Here is a 21,997-nt window from a genome sequence, read left to right as displayed (position 1 = left end):
AGCCGGTAGGTACCACTTCGCAATGTACCGGGTGATCAAAAAGTCAGTATAAATTTGAAAACTTAATAAACCACGGAGTAATGTAGATAGAGATATAAAAATTGACACACATGCTTGGAATGACATGGGGTTTTATTAGAACAAAAAAAAGAAAAAACCCCATATTGCTAGACGCGTGAAAGATCTCTTGCGCGCGTCGTTTGGTGATGATCGTGTGCTCAGCCGCCAGTTTCGTCATGCTTTTCCTCCCAGGTCCCCAGACCTCAGTCCGTGCGATTATTGGCTTTGGGGTTACCCGAAGTCGCAAGTGTATCGTGATCGACCGACATCTCTAGGGATGCTGCAAGACAACATCCGACGCCAATGCCTCACCATAACTCCGGACATGCTTTACAGTGCTATTCACAACATTATTCCTCGACTACAGCTATTGTTGAGGAATGATGGTGGACATATTGAGCATTTCCTGTAAAGAACATCATCTTACTTTGTTCTGCTAATTATTGCTGCTCTGATCAGATGAAGCGCCATCTGTCGGACATTTTTTGAATGTTTGTATTTTTTTGGTTCTAATAAAACCCCATGTCATTCCAAGCGTGTGTGTCAATTTGTACCTCTCTATCTACATTATTCCGTGATTTATTCAGTTTTCAAATTTATACTGACTTTTTGATCACCCGGTATATGCGATGTAGCAAATCTTAGTGAGCACATCTTGTAATGTTGTTAGTTGGCTAGACTGATGGAATTATGGTACTCTGAGCACAGTTATTATGACTTACAATGAAATTTTTATGAAATATAGCTTTTATTCGAAGCTGTACACAATGAAAGTAAGCAAACAGCAAAACACACATTTATAAGAATTGTGAAGTAAAACCTATTTGTTATTATTGTTCAGCTCAATGAAGAGGCACAGGAAACACGTTAGTAGTAAAATCCATTCCGTAATTAAAGAGTTATTTAGTTTTATAAATTATATATTATTGTACAACTACATTTTCTGTTTTGGGAACGTTAACTATACTGTTTTACCTGCTTGTTATTATAGAGTGTTTGTAATGATTTATTAATCTAAATTTTGTAACTCATCTGCTAAAACTGTTAAACTTTTAACTGAAATCATGAAAATTAATATTTTAAACAATGCAGACCGCTGTGTTCCGATCGTTAGAATCTGCGTAAACCTCGGTGGTAGCAGCCGGAGGCATGCTGTTCTGTACCAGATTTCGAAGTGGTCAGTTGTATTACAGATTTTGTAAGGCTCAGTTATATGTGACGTTATGTTGTGGTGCAATAACGGTGTTATAAAACAAGTTTTATATGTTTCCGCTACATCATGGTTCCATTTGCGACAGGAGGGGGAATTACTAGCCGTGCACTGCATAGTCGCTTGCGGAATATGTAGGTAGATTTATGTAGAATGCAAGGCAGGAATGCAGCATGCAAGACGCTACCGGAAAGCTACTGGCTCGCGCGGCAGAATATCGCTGCTGGAAGGATGTTTTCTTGTGAAGTAGGTTTCGCCATGTGCGCGCCCACTTCCGAGGAGCGGCCACCTGGCGTAAGTGCGGCAGCCAGTGCTACATAAAAAGGCAGAGCTGCCAAGCCGGTGCGGCCAGCCGCTCCCCTGCAGACATGAAAGGAAAAGTAACGGCTCTGGTAGCAGTCGTAACGTGCGCCGTGTGGCTGGCGGCCGCCGGCGTGTGCGGGGCGCCGTCGACGTCAGCGTCAGAGGAGTTCCCGGAGGTGCAGACGCCGCTGGGGCGGCTGCGAGGCAGCGTGCTGCGCTCCCTGGACGGCCGAACTATTTACTCGTTCAGGGGAGTGCGCTACGCGCAGCCTCCAGTCGGCGCCTTGCGCTTCAAGGTACGCTGCAGTCTGTTGGTAAACTGAAGAGCGAGCCGCGCTTCAGGCAGGGGACGAGGCCTGCCGCGGAAGAGCATATATGTATATATGAGTCGCTTAGATGCAAAACTGTCCATGTCCACTTTTTAAAAAAATTGAGTTGGCAACTCTGGATTGTAGAGCATGACATTTTACACACGCTTGAAATGCTATTTATGCTCAAAGCTCTCCATGTCCTATGGAAAACAGCTCACGAAAAGTGTGGTTAGATTCAAAACTGTCCATGTCCATCAGTAAGTTGGGTGCAAAACTTGCCTTGTCCCTTTTGACAAATCGCATTGAAGGCTGGGGTCATGTGACTGTAATGCAAGATGGCTACCATAAGCATGTAAACATTGTACTTGTGTGGTCTGTTACAGCTGTTTATTCTGAAAGTTATACACATTCTCAGAATGCTATAAAAGTCCAAGGGGAGCCTAATTATAATTCTGAAATCAACCTACCAGTGTCCGTATGCAAACGTGGCAAACACTTAGGACACATAAACTCGAGCTGCATTACGAACACGGTTGTTCCTATTAATGAAAAGAAACTGGAGGATGTTTCAAAACTCCTCGAGAAACACTACGGTGAGTCCTGGAGGGAACGTGAATCCCTGTCGTGGTACATTACATTACTAGGTTCCAGCGGGTCGGGGGCATCAGTTGAATCAGAATGTCTATCAGGAGAAGATGAAGACATTGTTCCAGATATGATGTGTTAAGTGGATTGCAGTTTGTCAGTCGTCACACCATGTACCTTCAGAATATTAAAAGAAATTAAAACTGAATACACAGTTTTATGTTCACCCCATATCCTCTCCTCATGTACAACTAGTCAGGTTCAAAACTGTCCATGGCCATTTCAGTTGCATGCAAAAGTGGCCATCTGCAAAGTCAGATGCAAAACTGTCCAAGTCCATTTTTATTTTGCTTATATCTTACATGCATTGAGTTCCTGATTTTTTTTCAATAGCCCAAATGGTTTTGTACTATCCATACTTATGTATACAACATACAGTGTAGGGCAGTTTGTATTTACCCACTGAAAACAGTTTTTCCACTTTTTCACAAAACCGGTTATGGAGGACATGGACAGTTTTGCATCTAGGCAACTCATATATATATGCTTGGTCATGATGATAATGTTTGTGTTTTTGTGCGTGGTAAGGGTGTTGATATGAAATGTAAAATAGTTGGCGATATGCAAACAATGGAAAATCCAGGATGGAATGTAACAATACGAGAGAAGGAAAGTTGCTACTCATCATATAGCGGAGATGCTGAGCCGCGATAGGCACAATAAAAAATTCACACAATCATAGCTTTCGGCCATTAAGGTCTTTGTCTAGCAGTCGACGCACATATACACACCCACTCACGCAAGCGCAACTTGCACACACATCTGCAGTCTCAGATAGCTGAAACTACACTGCCGATGTGTGAATCTTTTTATTGTGCCTATCGCGGCTCAGTATCTCCACTATATGGTGAGTAGCAACTTTCCTTCTCATATATATATATCAATTCGATATCTTGGAGTAGGGACCGGAAAATGTAGCATCTATTTTTGACAAAATTCCCAACAATTTTTTGCACAATTCTCGTCTATTTTTGTCGAAATTAAACTTAAAGGGTTGTCGCTCTACATGACTGAAGACAAACAAATTATTAGTTCTTTGAGATTGACTGTTTAAAAAAAGTGCTGATTGGGAACTTCTTGACTTGTTGGCTTATCCAAAAACTTCAAACATCTCTGCCGGCCGCTGTGGCCGAGCAGTTCTAGGCGCTTGAGTCTGGAACCGCACGACTGCTACAGTCGCAGGTTCGAATCCTGCCTCGAGCATGGATGTGTGTAATGTCCTTAGGTTAGTTAGGTATAGTAGTTCTAAGTTCTAGGGGACTGATGACCTCAGATGTTAAGTCAGATAGTGCTCAGAGCCATTTGAACCATTGAACCATTTAAACATCTCTTTTTTCCGAGATGGCTGTTGTTCTGTTCGTTTGACAATATTTAAGCTTTCAAAAATGGTTGTTCTGTTGAAAAGTAGCAGCATTTTCCCGCCACTTAGGTGACTGTGTCTCCGATATAAGGTGTTTCCAGACATTATTTGTTTTTTCCCGCCCAATCTGAAAATAAAAAAATCTGCAGGTTACTAATTTCGACCTTTCGTGGCTATTCGTAGACCTACGACACATGCTTCACAACGCTACAGATAGAACTGACAAGGCCCTTAGCGTAGTAATAGAACCGGGCGTACAGCAACTTGATTTTAAAGTTAGGGGAAGAATTTCGGCGCGATCGAAAAACGTCATATATTTTGTTTTCCAATCGCTATAGCGCAGAGGACGGGCTCTGTAGGCTGTTGTCGCAGGTGGCCGCGAGCGTAAACAAACGAGAATTTTGACCGCCACAGGGGAAGGAGCGATACGGGTAAGCAAACATTTCGCTAGGCAACAGCCTACAGTAGAACTGACACATTGTTACAGGGATCACCGATCTCTTCTGGTGTCGTACGAGTCGTAATCGAAACACGTGATAGACCAGGTTAGTCTCTTATTTCAAAATAAGCAAAGAAAAAAAGCAACGCGCAACTCAAAGCATTCGGGGACGCCTACCGCACAAGTGTTTGTTGAAGTCAGCAGAGTATTCTTAACGACGTAGTTAGGCCCAACCTCTAGCGGTATTCGATGCAACTGTAGTTCAAAACATTCGCCACGTTAAAATTGTCCGCATTATACTATCTTTTGAGCTTTAGCTAACAAACAAACGTACAAGTGGTAATTAATTGAAACCCTCAGCTGCCGACAGGTGTTGCTGATATACCTCGATGGGGACAGCTGAAAATGTGTGCCCCGACCGGGACATTTTCAGCTGTCCCCATCGAGGTTTATCAGCAACACTTGTCGGCAGCTGAGGGTTTCAATTAATTATTATTATTCTAGAGAAGCTGCACGGTCAACAGTGGTATCTGTTCTTTCGAGAACCGTTACTATCTTCAAAAATACAAGTGTCTTTCTTATCAAATGCTAGGTCCCGTTGCATTATGCGACGTGTATCTTCAACAGGGAATTCAACGGTCCACAACTGGCATGGCACCCGATCATTGAGCGCATTGATACATCGTAGCCTACGTACATTTTATTTTGAAGGTAGGTTACGCGCATCATCTTTTCAAATTGGGCTTCATCAGATGATGTACAATGCCAGTTTTCGATATTGTATGCAGAAAATAAAGCTATTTGTAATTATCTCTTACAAATACAGTAGCTGATTTGGATACAATTCGCCATCAAACATCATCCATTGAGTTATTTTGTGTTTTCGCATTTTGAGACAGAATTGGCATCTATTTCACATTTATCGCAAATGAAGTTTTCTGGCCCTTGGTTATGAGATACGTTGATTATTACGACCACATGATTGTCACACGCCACAGGCCTTCGGATTTAAAATCCGGTAACTCGAGAACGAAAAAAGAAATTCTTCTGCTTTCAATTTTAAATAAAATTTAGTGATCATATCTATATTTCGCTCACTGCATTGTACGAGCTAAAATCAACCATACGCAAAATTTACGTAATGCGTTTTTACTCCTGACTTTGATGCAGCACAGTAACTATGACGAATAACGACAATAAATACATTCAATTCTTTATCGAGTAAAGATATCAGACTGTAAGATGCGTAAAAATCAAATTTTTTCACGTAATAGTTTTCGAAAAATCGGATGATAAGTCTTTCATTTAGGCCAGAACGCTGTCTCTCAGCAGAGGCACAGAGAAAGGACTGACAAACAGTTTGCCATCTAGCGGTGCGGTCCACCGAGCAATTTTGTCAGTGTGTGTTTCTTGCGTTAGTTATATTAATGACTAATTTCTGCATTCGGTTAGACCGTCAGTAACACAGCCGCTCGAGTTCCTGCTGCTAATAAGGCGAGTACACCATTCGTTTATTACATATTTATACGAGCTTCAATCAGGAGCGACTTATTTTCGGTTACCTGCGTAGTTACTAGTATATCTTTGTAATTTCTTGTGTATTTGAGTGCTTACTAGGAAGAACCTGTTATTTTAATAACAGTGTAGTGTAGAGTACCGCTGTTGCTATCGACCCTCGTATCGACTCTCGCATTGTACAGGATTTTGTTTGTTTTCCTTAGACCAGCTCAGTGTCGGTTAGATCGTCAGTGACAGAGCCGCTCAGTTCCTACTGCTAATAAGGCGAGTGCACCATTCATTTATTACATATTTTTTACGAGTTTCAAACAGGAGCGACTTCAGAAATGGATAGGCACTGTGATTGCTGTGTACAAATGCGAGCTGAGTTTGTGACCCTTCGCTCATAGCTCCAGGCAGTGTTGGCTTCCAACACACAGCCTGAGGCTGCTGCCAAGGGCACCACTGTGGGGGGTCGAACGCGAAGGACGTCGAGCATGACCCACGTGTCCCCCGATTGGTCCACTGCTGTGACCGCCCCGGGTACTGCCTGCACTGAGGTTGATCCTTCACCCGTGGTCGAGTGGGAGATCATTCCAAAGTCTGGCAGGCAGTGGGCAGGCAATGGGCCGATCGTAGGGCCTCCCCGGTTCGTTTGACGAACAGGTTTCTGGCGTTATCTGTGACTGACGAAGTCTCTGAGCCGGGTGCAGTCGTCCACGCTGTTCCAGACGAAGCTTCTCGACCCTCAAGGTCTGTGCATCCACAGAGGGTGGGTTTGCTTGTGGTTGGGAGCTCCAATGTTAGGCACATAATGGGGCCCCTTAGGAACATGGCTGCCAAGGAGGGGAAGGAATCCATTATGCACTCCATGTGTACTGGAGGGAGTCATTCCGGATGTGGAACGGGTGCTTCTGGATGCCATGAAGAGTAGAGGGTGCAGCCAGCTGCTGGTGGTGGCCCATGTGGGTACCAATGACGTGTGTCGCTTTGGATTGGAGGAGATTCTCTCTGGATGCAGAAATGGTAAAGACTGCCAGTCTTGCTTGCGAGATTAAGGCGGAGCTCAGCATCTGCAGTATCGTCTACAGAACCGACTGTGGTCTTTTGGCGCAGAGCCGAGTGGAGGTTCTGAATCAGAGACTCAGGTTGTTCTGTGACCATGTAGGCTGCAGAATACTTGACTTGCATCATCAGGTGGTGGGTTTCCGGGTTCCGCTTAATAGGTCAGGAGTCCATTACACACAGGAAGCAGGTACACAGGTAGCGGGGACTCTGTGGAAGGGACTGGGCGGTTTTTTAACTTAGAGGGTCTCAGGAAAACACAGAAAGGGCGTCCGTCCAAAATGGGCAGGTAAAACACAGTATGGTAGTTTTAGAAATGATCGGTATTGTAGTTGTAAATTGTGGCTGTGTCGGGAAAGAACCAGAGCTCCAACCCCTAATAGAAAGCACTGAAGTTCAAATAGTTATAGGCATGGAAAGCTGGATAAAGCCGGAAATAACTTCAGCCGAAGGTTTTTCAAACGACCTAACGATGTTCAGAAAGGATAGATTAAATACAGTTGGTGGAGTATTTATTGCTGTCAGAAGTAGTTTATCGTGTAGTGAAGTTGAATTAGATAGTTCCTGCGAAATAGTATGGGTAGAGGCTATACTTGACAATCGGACTAAACCATTAATTGTATCGTTTTACCGACCTCGCGACTCAGAAGATATAGTTGTTGAGCAGTTCAAAGAAAACTTTAGTCTCATTTCAAATAGGTACCCCACTCATACAATTATAGCCAGTGGCGACTTCAATCCACCCTCGATATGCTGGAAAAATTACACGTTTAAAGCCGGCGGCAGGCATAAAACGTCATCCGAATTTGTACTGAATGCTTTCTCAGAAAGCTTAAATGGTTGCGAAAGCATACTTGACATCTTAGCAGCAAATAGCCCTGGACAAATAGGGAGTATCGTGACGAATACAGGGATTCGCGACCATAAGGCAGTTGCTGCTAGGCTGAACACCGTAACACCCACAACCATTAAAAAAACGCAAAGTACGTCTATTTAAAAAAGTTGATAAAAATGCTCTTAACTCCTTTTTAAGAGACAGTCTCCACTCCTTCCGATCTGATCACGTAAGCGTAAAAAAGATGCGGAATGATTTCAAAGAGATAGTATCGAGGGCAATTGAGAGATATATGCCACATAAATTAATAATTGATGGTACTGATCCCCCATGGTACACAAAACCTGTCAGATCGCTGTTGCAGAAGCAACGGAATGAGCATGCCAAATTTAAAAGAACGCAAAATCCCCAAGATTAGCAAAGTTTTGCAGAAGTTCGAAATATAGCGCGTGCTTCAAAGCGAGATGCTTTTAATAATTTCCACAATGAAACTCTGTCTCAGAATCTGGCAGAAGACCCAAAGAGATTCTTGTCATACATAAAGCATACCAGTGGCAAGACGCAATCAATACCTTCACAGCGCGATAACAACGGTGAAGGCACTGATGACAGTGCCACTAAAGCAGAGTTATTAAACACAGTTTTCCAAAACTCCTTCACCAAAGGAGACGAAGTAAATATTCCTGAATTCCAATCAAGAACAACTGCCAAGATGAGAAACGAAGTAGATATCCTCGGTGTGGCAAAGCAGCTTAAATCACTTAATAAAGGCAAGGCCTCCGGTCCAGATTGTATACCAGTCAGGTTCCTCTCAGAGTATGGTGATACAATAGCTCCATATTTAGCAATTATACAGGGTGATTCAAAAAGAATACCACAACTTTAGGAATTTAAAACTCTGCAACGACAAAAGGCAGAGCTAAGCACTATCTGTCGGCGAATTAAGGGAGCTATAAAGTTTCATTTGTTCGCTTGAGGCGCTGTTGACTAGGCGTCAGCGTCAGTTGATGCTGAGATGGCGACCGCTCAACAGAAAGCTTTTTGTGTTATTGAGTACGGCAGAAGTGAATCGACGACAGTTGTTCAGCGTGCATTTCGAACGAAGTATGGTGTTAAACCTCCTGATAGGTGATGTATTAAACGTTGGTATAAACAGTTTACAGAGAATGGGTGTTTGTGCAAAGGGAAAAGTTCTGGACGGCCGAGAACGAGTGATGAAAATGTAGCACGCATCCAGCAAGCATTTGTTCGCAGCCCAGGAAAATCGACTCGCAGAGCTAGCAGAGAGCTGCAAATTCCACAATCAACTGTATGGAGAGTCCTACAAAAAAGGTTAGTTATGAAACCTGAACGTCAACTACCCGAGGCGATGGATCGGCCGCCAGGCAGCCCGTGACAGAGCACTTCATCACTGGCCTCCAAGAAGCCCTGATCTTACCCCCTGCGATTTTTTCTTATGGGGGTATGTTAAGGATATGGTGTTTCGGCCACCTCTCCCAGCCACCATTGATGATTTGAAACGAGAAATAACAGCAGCTATCCAAACTGTTACGCCTGATATCTACAGAGAGTGTGGAACGAGTTGGAGTATCGGGTTGATAATGCTCGTGTGTCTGGAGGGGGCCACATTGAACGTCTCTGAACTTGTTTTTGAGTGAAAAAAAAACCTTTTGAAATACTCTTTGTAATGATGTATAACAGAAGGTTATATTATGTTTCTTTCATTAAATACACATTTTTAAAGTTGTGGTATTCTTTTTGAATCACCCTGTATACAACCGCTCGCCCACAGAAAGATCCGTACCTAAAGACTGGAAAATTGCTCAAGTCACATCAATACCCAAAAAGGGAAGTAGGAGTAATCCGCTGAATTACAGGCCCATATCACTAACGTCGATTTGCGGTAGGATTTGGAAACATATAGGCCTACTGTATTCGAACATTAGGAACTACCTCCAAGAAAACGATCTATTGACATATAGTCAGCACAGATTTAGAAAATATCGTTCTTGCGAATCACAAATAACTCTTTATTCTCATGAAGTAATGAGTGCTATCGACCGGGCATGTCAAATTGATTCCATATTTTTATATTTCCAGAAAGCTTTCGACACCGTTCCTCACAAACGTCTTCTAACCAAACTGCGTGCCTATGGAATATCACCTCAGTTGTGCAGCTGGATTCGTCATTTCCAGTCAGAAAGGTCCCAGTTTGTAGTAATAGATGGAAAGTCGTCGAGTAAAACAGAAGTAATATCCGGCGTTCCCCAAGGAAGTGTTATAGGCCCTGTATTGTTCCTGATCTATATTAACGACGTAGGAGACAATGTGAGTAGCCTCTTAGATTGTTTGCAGATGACGCTGTCATTTGCCGTCTTGTAAAGTCATCAGATGACCAAAACCAATTGCAAAATGATTTAGATAAGATATCTGTACGGTGCGAAAAGTGGAAATTCACCCTGAATAAAGAAAAGTGTGAAGTTATCCACACGAGTACTGAAAGAAATCCGCTAAATTTCGATTACGCGATAAGTCACAAAAATCTGACGGCTGTAAATTCAACTAAATACTTGGGGAATTCAATTACAAAGAACCTAAATTGGAACGATCACATAGATAATGTTGTGGGTAGAGCAAACCAAAGACCGCGATTCATTGGCAGAACACTTAGAAGGTGCAACAGATCCACTACAGAGACTGCTTACACTGCATTTGTCCGCCCTGTTCTGAGTACTGCTAAGCGGTATGGGATCCGATCAGACGGGACTGACTGATGGCATTGAAAAAGTTCAAGAAGGGCGGCTCGTTTTGTATTATCGCGAAATAGGGGTGATAGTGCCACAGACATGATACGTGAATTGGAATGGCAATCATTTTTCGTTGCGACGGGATCTTCTCATGAAATTTCGACCACCAGTTTTCTCCTCCGATTGCGAAAACATTCTGTTGGCACCCACCTACATAAGGAGAAATGATCATCACGATAAAATAAGAGAAATCAAGACTCGCACAGAAAAATTTAAGTGTTCGTTTTTCCCCCGCGCCGTTCGAGAGTGGAACGTTAGAGAGACAGCTTGAAGAACCCTCTGCCAGGCACTTAACAGTGAATAGCGGAGTTAACACGTAGACCGTAGACGTAGATGTATTCTGTATATTTAACACATTCAGAGGAAGATAAACGCTCCCAGGTATGTCTGATTACTCCGTTACCATTCATTTGAAAGGCTCGTTGTGAAAGGGCGTGAATAACATTGTGAAACAGCCTGTGGCTGTCCTCGTGACGCACTGGGTAGAGCGAATGGAGACTTCTCTTTATTTGCCGGTAGGTTATACTTGTTGTGTACGTGTACTGCATTTCTTACAAGTAGCACGTCTACAATCTGCAGATCACTGTAAAGTGTATGACAGACGGGTACTGTTGTGGTTACAGGTACTAACCGTTCTGCACATAAATCTGTGCTCTGCATTCCGTCGTAAGGTGTGTAACACCGGGTACCTCTGCTATCGACTAGAAGCTGAACCTGTGTTGCGGATTCTTCCATGTGAAATTTTGTGGTAAATAACGCATAAAAAATCTGTTCAGAGCAATTTTCGAATTAAAACCCTATTGAACAAAATTTAAATTTCGTTATGGTGAGGGAATTTGGTTAGGAAGTGAGACGTTAAAAATAGTGTTTGAGGTTTGAGCTAAAGTTTAAATTAAGCCAGCAGCAGTCACAGAATATTTCCCTATTGTTCATAGGTTGGCAACATGTCCAGTTTGCGTGGCCATTGGGGTGACACTTTCACATAATTAATGAGAGACGCTAAAGAAGTAATAAATTTCTAGTGACAAAATTGAAACCAATCTCCCCTTCATTTTCATTACAAATATTTGAGTTTTTTTTCCCGAACATATATCACAAATTCACCCCCATGAACTTGGATCTTGTCGTTGGTGTGGTGACTTGCGTGCGTCAGCGAGACAGATAGCCATACCGAATGTGCAACCATGACGAAGAGCTATCTGTCAAGAGGCCGCAGACAAATGGGTGGTTTCTGAAGAGGGGCAGCAGACTTTTCAGTAGTTGAATGGCTGAAAGCAAGCAGAAACTACAGCCAGTTATACTGATGGCATGGTGCCCTATTGTATGGTTAAATGATGATGACGTCCTCTTGGGTAAAATATTCTGGAGGTAACATAGTCCCCCGTTTGGATCTCTGTGCAGGTATTACTCAGGCAAATGTCGTTATAAGGAGAAACAAAACTGGCCATCTATGGATTGGAGTGTGGGATGTTCGATCCTGTAGTCAGGCAGGCAGGATCGAAAATTTAAAGAAAGAAGTGGATAGGTTGCTTTTAGATAGTTTGGGAATTAGTGAAGTTCAGTGACAGATGGAAGAGGACTTCTAGTCAGGTGATTACAGGGCTATAAATACAAAATCAAATAGGGGTAATGCAGGAGTAAGTTTAATAATAAAGAAGAAAATGGGTAAGCTACTATGAACAGCATAGCGAACACATTATTGCAACAAATATAAACATTAATCCCACTTAAACACAGTAGTATGAGTACATTGCCAACAATCTCTTCAGATGATGAAGAGATTGAAGAAATGTGTGATGAGACAAAAGAAATTATTCAGAGAGTTAAAGGAGACAAAAATTTAACTGTGGGGACTGGAATTTGATAGTAGGAAAAGGAAGAGAAGGAAAAATAATAGCTGAATATGGGGGGGGGGGGGGGGGGGGGGGAAGTAATGGAAGAGGAAACCACCTCGTAGAATTTTATGCAGAACATAATCATTGCTAACACTTCGTTAGTAGAAGAAGAATGGGTAGCTTTGAGGGATGAAGTAGTGAAGGCAGCAGAGGATCAAGTAGGTAAAAAGACGAGAACTAGTAGAAATCCTTGGGTAACAAAAGAAATATTGAATTTAATTGATGAAAGGAGAAAATATAAAAATGCAGTAAATGAAGCAGGCAAAAAGGAATACAAACGTCTCAAAAATGAGATCGACAGGAAGTGCAAAATGACTAAGCAGGGATGTCTAGCAGACAAATGTAAGGATGTAGAGGCTTATCTCACTAGGGGTAAGATAGATACTGCCTACAGGAAAATTAAAGAGACCTTTTGAGATAAGAGAACGACTTGTATGAATATCAAGAGCTCAGATGGAAACCCAGTTCTAAGCAAAGAAGGGAAAGCAGAAAGGTGGAAGGAGTATATAGAGGGTCTATACAAGGGCGATGTACTTGAGGACAATATTATGGAAATGGAAGAGGATGTAGATGAAGATGAAATGGGAGATATGATACTGCGTGAAGAGTTTGACAGAGCTCTGAAAGACATGAGTTGAAACAAGGCCCCGGGAGTAGACAACATTCCATTGGAACTACTGATGGCCTTGGGAGAGCCAGTCCTGACAAAAATCTACCATCTGGTGAGCAAGATATATGAAACAGGCCAAATACCCTCAGACTTCAAGAAGAATATAATAATTTCAATCCCAAAGAAAGCAGGTGTTGACAGATGTGAAAATTACCAAACAATCAGTTTAATAAGCCACAGCTGCAAAATACTAACACGAATTCTTTACAGACGAATGGAAAAACTAGTAGAAGCCGACCTCGGGGAAGATCAGTTTGGATTCCGTAGAAACACTGGAACACGTGAGGCAATACTAACCTTACGACTTATCTTAGAAGAAAGATTAAGGAAAGGCAAACCTACGTTTCTAGCATTTGTAGACATAGAGAAAGCTTTTGACAATGTTGACTGGAATACTCTCTTTCAAACTCTAAAGGTGGCAGGGGTAAAATACAGGGAGCGGCAGGCTATTTAGAAGTTGTACAGAAACCAGATGGCAGTTATAAGAGTCAGGGGATATGAAAGGGAAGCTGTGGTTGGGAAGGGAGTGAGACAGGGTTGTAGCCCCTCCCCGATGTTATTCAATCTGTATATTGAGCAAGCAGTAAAGGAAACAAAAGAAAAATTCGGAGTAGGTATTAAAATCCATGGAGAAGAAATAAAAATTTTGAGGTTCGCCGATGACATTGTGATTCCGTCAGAGACAGCAAAGGACTTGGAAGAGCAGTTGAATGGAATGGACAGTGTCTTGAAAGGAGGATATAAGATGAACATCAACAAAAGCAAAACGAGGATAATGGAATGTAGTCGAATTAAGTCGGGTGATGCTGAGGGAATTAGATTAGGAAATGAGACACTTAAAGTAGTAAAGAAGTTTTGCTATTTGGGGAGCAAAATAACTGATGATGGTCGAAGTAGAGAGGATATAAAATGTAGACTGGCAATGGCAAGGAAAGTGTTTCTGAAGAAGAGAAATTTGTTAACATCGAGTATAGATTTAAGTATCAGGAAGACATTTCTGAAAGTATTTGTATGGAGTGTAGCCATGTATGGAAGTGAAACATGGACGATAAATAGTGTGGACAAGAAGAGAAATGTGGTGCTACAGAAGAATGCTTAAGATTAGATGGGTAGACCACATAACTAATGAGGAAGTATTGAATAGGATTGGGGAGAAGAGAAGTTTGTGGCACAACTTGACCAGAAGAAGGGATCGGTTGGTAGGACATGTTCTGAGGCATCAAGGGATCACCAATTTAGTATTGGAGGGCAGTGTGGAGGGTAAAAATCGTAGAGGGAGACCAAGAGATGAATACACTAAGCAGATTCAGAAGGATGTAGGTTGCAGTAGGTACTGGGAGATGAAGAGGCTTGCACAGGATAGAGTAGCATGGAGAGCTGCATCAAACCAGTCTCAGGACTGAAGACCACAACAACAACAACAACAACACTTCGTTTAAGAATCAAGAAAGTAGGTTGTATACTTCGAGACACCAGAAGGTTTCAGAGTGATTCTGTTGTGATAAATCAGCCATTTCAGAACCAGATTTTAAATTGTGAGACATTTTCAGGGGCAGATGTGGACTCAAACCACAATTTTTAGTTATGGGCTGTAGATTAAAACTGAAGAAATTGTAAAAAGATAGAAAATTAAGGAGCTGGTACGTGGATAAACTGATAGTTTCAGAAGGAACTTTAGGCAGCAGTTGACTGGAAAAGGGGATGGGAATACAGTAGAGAACAGATGGGTAGCCTTGAGAGTGAAGGCAGCAGGGGACCAAATAAGTGTAAGGACAAGACCTAGTGGAAATCCTTGTACAACACTGAAGATATTGAACTTAACTGATGAAAGAAGAAAACACAAAAATACAGCAAATGAAGCAGGTCAAATGGAATACAAAAATCTAAAAAATTACATTGATAGTAAGTGCAGAATGGCTAATCAGGAATGGCTAGAGGACAAATGTATGTATTTAGAAACATATTTCTCTAGGGAAAAGATAGATACCACCTACAGGCAAGTTAAAAGAGGCCTTTGTAGAAAAGAGAAGCAGCTACATGAATATCAAAAGCTCAGATGGAAAACCAGTTTTAAGCAAAGAAAAGAAAGCTGAAAGGTGGGGAGAGCATATAGATGGGCTGTACAAGGGAGATGAACTTGAAGACAGTATTATAGAAATGGAATAGTATGTAGAGGAAGATGAGATGGGAAATATTATACTGTGAGAAGTTTGACAGAGCCCTGAAAGACCTAAGTTGAAACAAGGCCCTGGGAGCAAACAAAATTTTGTCAGAACTACTGATAATCTTGTGAGAGCCAGCAATGACTAAACTCTCCCATCTGGTGTGCAATGCATATGAGACAGATGAAATACCCTCAGACTTCAAGAAGAATGGAATAATTCAAATTCCAAAGAAAGCAAGTGCTGACAGGTTTGAAAATTATTGGGGTATCAGTTTAATAAGTCATGGTTGCAAAATACTTACACAAATGCTATACAGAAGAATGGAAAAATTGGTAGAAGCTGACCTTGAGGAAGGTCAGTTTGGATTCTGGAGAAATGTAGGACCCTGTAACTTCTCTTAGAAGACAAACACACGTTTATAATATTTGTAGTGTTAGGGAAAGCTTTAGCCAGTGTTGACTGGAATACTCTCTTTCAAATTCTGAAGGCTTCAGTGGTAAAATTCAGGGAGAAAAAAGCTATTTATGACCTGTGCAGAAACCAAATGGCAGTTGTCAAGGGGCATGAAATGGAAGCAGTGGTTACAAAGGGAGTGAGTCAGTGTTGTAGTGTACCTCTGATGTTATCTGATCTGTACATTAAACAAGCAGTCAAGGAAACCAAAGAAAGATTTACGGCAGAAACTAAAGTTCAAGAAGGAGAAGTAAAAACATTGAGGTTTACTGATGATGTTGTAATTCTATGAGAGACAGCTAGGGACTTGGTAGAACAGCAGAATGGAATGGGCAGTGTCTTGAAAAAATGGATATAAGACAAACAGCAACAAAGGCACAACAAGCATAACAAGCATGTAGTCAAATTTAATCAGTTGACACATAAGTGAACTAGGAAGTGAGACACTTAAAGCAGTGAATGGATTTTGTTATATGGGCAGCAAAATAACTGATGATGACTGAAGTAGAGAGGATGTAAAATGTAGACTGGCAATGACAGGGAAAGCATTTCTGAAGAAGAGAAATTAGCTACCATCAAGTATAGATTTATGTGTCAGGAAGTCTTTTTTGAAAATATTTGTAAGGTAGTCATGTGTGGAAGTGAAACATGGAGAATAAACACATTAGACAAGAAAAGAATAGAGGCTTTTGAAATGTGCTGCTACAGAAGAATGCTGAAGATTAGATGGGTAGATCATGTAACTAATAAGGAGCTACTGAACAGAACTGGGGAGACAAGAAATTTATGTCACAACAAAACAAGGGCTCAATTGACAGGACACATTTAAGACATCAAGGAATCACCTATTCAGTGTTGATGTGAAGTGTGTGACAACAAAGTTATACCTTTAAAAAAACAGTATCTACATTTTAAAAATAACGTATTGTAACTATAAGCAGACATGATTGTTTGGTAAATGCCAGATAACAAAGTGGATGCATTTTTTTTACAGGGTTTTTCATTAGTAACTCCATGGTTTCTGAAGATGATGCTGTGAAAACTACAAGACATACAGAAAAAATCAAACAATGGAAAATCCAGGATAATATGTAACAGTATTATGAAAAGGATAGTGGCTACTCATCATATAGTGGAGAAGTCAAGGGGCAGATAAGCATAACAAAAAGACTATCAGGAAGTGAGCTTTTGCCCAATGAGGTCTTTGTCAGAAATATGAAACACACACACACACACACACACACACATGAAACTCGCATACATATGACCATAGTCATGCCAGACTGGCCTCAAGAGCTAGAGACTGCAGTCATGTGAGTCTGAGTTGTATTTGCATGTGTGTGTCCTTTTATGGATGCAGCATCTCACTGAAATCTCCTGTGTCCATACTGAACAAACAGTGTAATTGGCAGTTAATAATAATAAATCAGCATTATGCATTTATCTCTTATTTTACCTTTTCTGCCCACACCTCATTTCCAATCCATTACATATGGAGACATTCATTGACATCTTTCTTGCATTCATAGTATCACATTTGTATCTTTTGGCCAAAACTGTAACTAATTTATTTCCAGCACAATTTGGTTCTGCATTAAAGCTGTAGAATGTTACCAAGTTGTTCTGCCACACAATAATTACAGCCCATACTGAACCTCTGTGAGCAGTTGCACTTTAATTATAATCACCCAGTACATTGGCCAAGTCACAAACAGTGCCCATATTGAGCACCCCTAATGTTACTTAAGAACTTCCTCCATCCAGTGATATGAATCTGTTTCTGTATCTCCTGTAGTTTTCAAGTACTCATCTTCTGAAATTCTTATGAACAACAGTATTCATTTAAATCAAATACAATACTTTCCCGCAATGTCTTGTTAGGAAATAAAGTTATCTGAAAGTGGGTTTACCAAACTTTTAAGAGCTCAAGAATCTGTGCCTGAACACGGGAGGTAAAAACTTTTATGAGTCCTGGATTGGATAAGATGAGGTATCGAAGATTTAGCTTTTCATAAATCAATGTCACTTCAAACTGACAAAAGGTTGTTGATGTCTGTTTTGTGTTCTTTGGCTGAAGTTTGTTTGTCAATTTTCCTGATGTTTTGCCAGCACCAGTGTCTGGCATTGTCAAATTTTACCCTCCATTGCTACTGGCAGCCTGAAGGGTGAAGCATTGTCAGTGCCAGCCAATCATGCTGGTGAAATGGCAGAAAAATAGTCCAACAAATGTTGTGTGAAGAGCACGAGACAGAAGCCAGCAGGCAATTTGTCAGAAAGTGGCCACAATAGTCTTAACAATTTTATCACTTCAAACTGCTAAAATTCCATGAATCATTCTTTTAAAAGTTTTAGTAGTTTTTGCCAAACAGTGGATCAGGCATCACTGGGAATTTGACACAAAAGAGGATAGGGTTTTAATGGTAAATACTGACTTAATTCATATCACCTGTCCACTAAAAGATTCAGCTGATTAAGCGCATACAGAATAACTAAGTGTAATTCCTTTATTATTGTAAGGAATGTTGCACCATGGTATTAAAAGAAACTCTTTTTTGATTGAAATTTCTGTGGTGTGGACCACTTGAAGGTCAGTACCCTGCTGGTATAGTCAGCTATCAAATAATTTCGACCTTTCCTGCTCTGTTCATGAATAAAGCATGGAAAGAGCAACTGTTGGTGATTACACCTCTGTATGAGCTAGAATTTCTCTTATTTCTCTGATGAGGTCATTTCATGAGAAGTTTCTTTAATGTTATCACCCCTTGGTCTTTCTCTAAAATTTTAACCCCTCCTCCCGCCCCCCTTTCCTTCTGCTATCAAATTGACAATTCCTTCATGTCTCAGGATATGTCCTGCCAACCAAGTCAAGCTGAGCCACAAATTTCTGTTCTCCCCAATTCAAATCACTACCACGTAATTAGTATCACGACATCTCCAGCTGATCTTCAACATTCTTCTGTAGCAACACATTTCAAAAGCTTCTGTTCACTTCTTGTCTGAATGACTTATCATCCATGTCTTGTACAAAGCTACATATACCTTCAGAAAAGACTTTCTAACACTTCAATTTACATTAGATATTAACAAATTTGTCTTTTTCAGAAATGCTTTTCATGCTATAGCCACTCTGCATTTTCTGTTCTTTCTACTTTGGCTATAATCAGTCATATTGCTGCATAAATAGCAAATCTCATCTATTACTTCTAGTGTCTCATTTCCTAATTCCCTCAGTATTGCCTTTTTTAATTTAATTACCATTGTTTTATTTTTTTGGTGTTCATTTTATGTCCTCCTCACGTCTATTCCATTCAACTGCTCTTCCAAATCCTTTGCTGTCTCTGGGAGAGTTACTATGTCATCAGTTAACCTTGAAATTTTTAATTTTTTTTCACTGAACTTTAATTCCTTCTCCAAATTTCTTCTTCTACTGCCTGCTCAATGTGCAGTTTGAATAAAATTGGGGATAGTCCACAAATCTGTTTCACTCCCTTCTCAACCACAGCTTCCATTTAATGTCCGTTGATTCTTACAACTGCAGTCTGGTTTCTGTACAACTTGTAAATAAGCTTTCGGTTCCTTTATTTTATCCCCGTTACCTCCATAATTTCAAAGAGTATATTCCAGTCAACATTGGCAAAAGCATTCTCCAGATGTACAAATGCTTTCAATGTATGTTTGCCTTACTTTAACTTATCTCTTAAAATAAATTATAGTGTCAGTACTGCCTTGTATGTTCCTAAATATATCCAAAACCCAAACTGATCTTCTGTAAAGTTGGATTTTGTCAGTTTTTCGATTCTTCTGAAAATAACTCTTGTCAGTATTTTGCAATGGATTACAGCCAGTTAAATATTCTTTATTATGTCTCCACACTCTCTGCCAAATACGTGGTGTGATGGAAGCCTCCCTACTTGGTTTGCAAGACAAACATTCAGACAAATCATATTAATGAGCTTTTTTACCAAATGAAACCAAATGAAATTTACATTACTTATCTTTTGCAATTACACTGATGTGTCACAAGCAAAGGGCAACATACAAAATAATTAATCTTCTTCAGTAATAGGCAGTTCTCAAGTCTGAGATACATAGTGACTACCAGCAATGTAACTAGAGTTGATGTTGCTATTGAACTGGCCATCACCAGTTGGTCGCAGCGCTTATGTCCTCTTCACATAGGGGCTGCTGCTGTCACATTGTTGTCCTGGAGAGAGGTCCAGTCAGCATGTGATTGGCTGACTTCTTCTCATAGCCTTCCCTTCTCTATCATTCTCGACTGGCGTGCCAGCTCTTGACTTTACGCTGTAACATTCTTCCCATAGAGATCATAAAGACAAGATTAGAGGCATTTGAGCAATCCTTCTTCCCACACTCCATATGCAAAAGAAACGTGAAGTAACACTTATGTATAGTACAGCACTTCCTTCACAGTAATTTTCAGAGTGTAGCTATAGATGTAAATAAAGACAAAGTTTTAAAAAAACCTATGTAAATAAAATATGGATATGATGCAAATTATCACATATTATTATGAACTTGCAGCCACCAGTACCATTAAATCCATGGGATGGTGTAACGGATGCCACAAAGGATGGTGCAAGATGTCCTGAAGCAGAAAACACTAACCAGACTTCTGAAGACTGCTTGTTTCTCAATGTGTACACAACTAAAGTAAGTAAAAATACTTCTATGATAGACACTTGCTATCTGTTTTAGGAAATATATAGCTCCAAAACGTTAATGGAAAATTCTCCTTGCAACATGTTTCATTAATTTAGATACATACCTTCAAATCATTGTTCCATCAGCATGAATCCTTTTCCATTACTGTATATATCTGCATAAATGTTGGTCTACATACTAAACTAATGCCAGCTCCCAATGCAGAAATTGTGAAGTTAGGTAGGTACAATAAAACATAGACATCACAGACAGAGATCTTCTACAATTCAGAGCTTGCAGTTATTTCATAATTTGAAAGAATAAGCCAGCTCCTTTCTCCATTATGGAGGAATAATTACCTGCAATTCTAAAAGCTAGGGAGTGTGTATTTTTTACTTTATATGTGTCAATTGGAAATGTGCACATTTTACGTCCTCACACCTCAGCAATTCTGCCTCATAGTTTAAAAGTTAAAGGAAGGAAGTAAAATACATTGAGATAAACATAAAATATATCTGGGAAAGTAGACAAACCCTTATGAATATACATTTGAGTTTCCTGAATCCTTGATGTCCGTGGATACACTTATCTTTCTGATATAATTGTTTTATCCAGAGGCAGATAAACCCTTTGAATATACATTTGAGTTTCCTGAATCCTTGATGTCCATGGATACACTTATCTTTTTGATGTCATTGTTTTATCCAGAGGTGCACACATGCCTTTGTTAAAATTATAAGGTGGCAGAAATGTTCCCATCATAATGTTATCTGTAATGAAAATATGGATGTGACACACGTCACACATAGTATATAAATCCCCCCCCCCTCCCCCCCATGCTGTCTGGTCACACAGCCCCTCTTTGGCTGAGGCAGCTTCTTTTGACATGGTGGCTAGTAATGTCACTGTTACAGCATCAGCTGATCAACATATCATGATAATGACATGTCTCTAAATCCGATTTACGTTTTACATTATGTTAAATTAAGCATCGGAGCAATTTTGTGCCTATTTCAGAACATCATAATAAAAATGTAAGTCCTTCAGAGTGTCAGCTCTGTATGCAAGCAAATTACACTCATAATACATTGACTGAAAAGGATTTATATGAAGATAGAAGGACAAAAAAATATGAAAGATGAAATTTGCAATAATATTACCAAAATAAAAACTTAATGAAATACTGTTATTATGAATGTTAGGCAATACAACTAAATCTATAAGTAAAATTCTGAAATTATATTTTGTTGAGGGAATGCATTTGAAAAGTAACTGATGTTTTAATTTACTAATATTAATTTCCAACAATATCTTTATATGACAAACTATCAGTTTTAATCCAGATATTTTGATCTATTTTGAATGAGGTTGTTCAGTTATTTCTGGAGGCTGTTTGTAAAAAGTTCAGAAAACCTATTATATCACTGTGAATAACTGGTTGCTCTGACTTTCAATAAATGTTTGCAATCCTTGGAACAATTTCTGAAAGAGAGACCCAGATTGAAAACATGAGTCACATTATGACAAATGGATAGCAACTAATATGAAAATAGTCGGGTAATTTTGCAGTTTTATGTTGCAGCCAAAAGTGTGTGTCATATTTCCTCAGAACCAGATTTT

The 21,997-nt window shown here is 40.3% G+C and overlaps 1 protein-coding gene across 2 annotated transcripts in view; it reads left to right on the top strand.

Moving 5' to 3' along the window:
- Nucleotides 1-1,626: 1,626 nt before the first annotated feature.
- LOC126235991 (esterase E4-like) overlaps nucleotides 1,627-21,997 on the top strand; it is a 102,117-nt gene continuing 81,746 nt past the window's right edge. For both annotated transcript variants that reach the window (XM_049944986.1, XM_049944987.1), the window contains exons 1-2: nucleotides 1,627-1,869; nucleotides 20,258-20,386. In XM_049944986.1, the coding sequence (XP_049800943.1) occupies nucleotides 1,639-1,869; nucleotides 20,258-20,386 (360 nt within the window). In that variant the 5' untranslated portion in view covers nucleotides 1,627-1,638. The remainder of the gene's footprint in view (nucleotides 1,870-20,257; nucleotides 20,387-21,997) is intronic.

This window comes from Schistocerca nitens, chromosome 2 (genome assembly GCF_023898315.1).
Source record: "Schistocerca nitens isolate TAMUIC-IGC-003100 chromosome 2, iqSchNite1.1, whole genome shotgun sequence".
Lineage (NCBI taxonomy): Eukaryota > Metazoa > Arthropoda > Insecta > Orthoptera > Acrididae > Schistocerca > Schistocerca nitens.
This window is presented reverse-complemented; position numbering and strand designations above follow the sequence as displayed.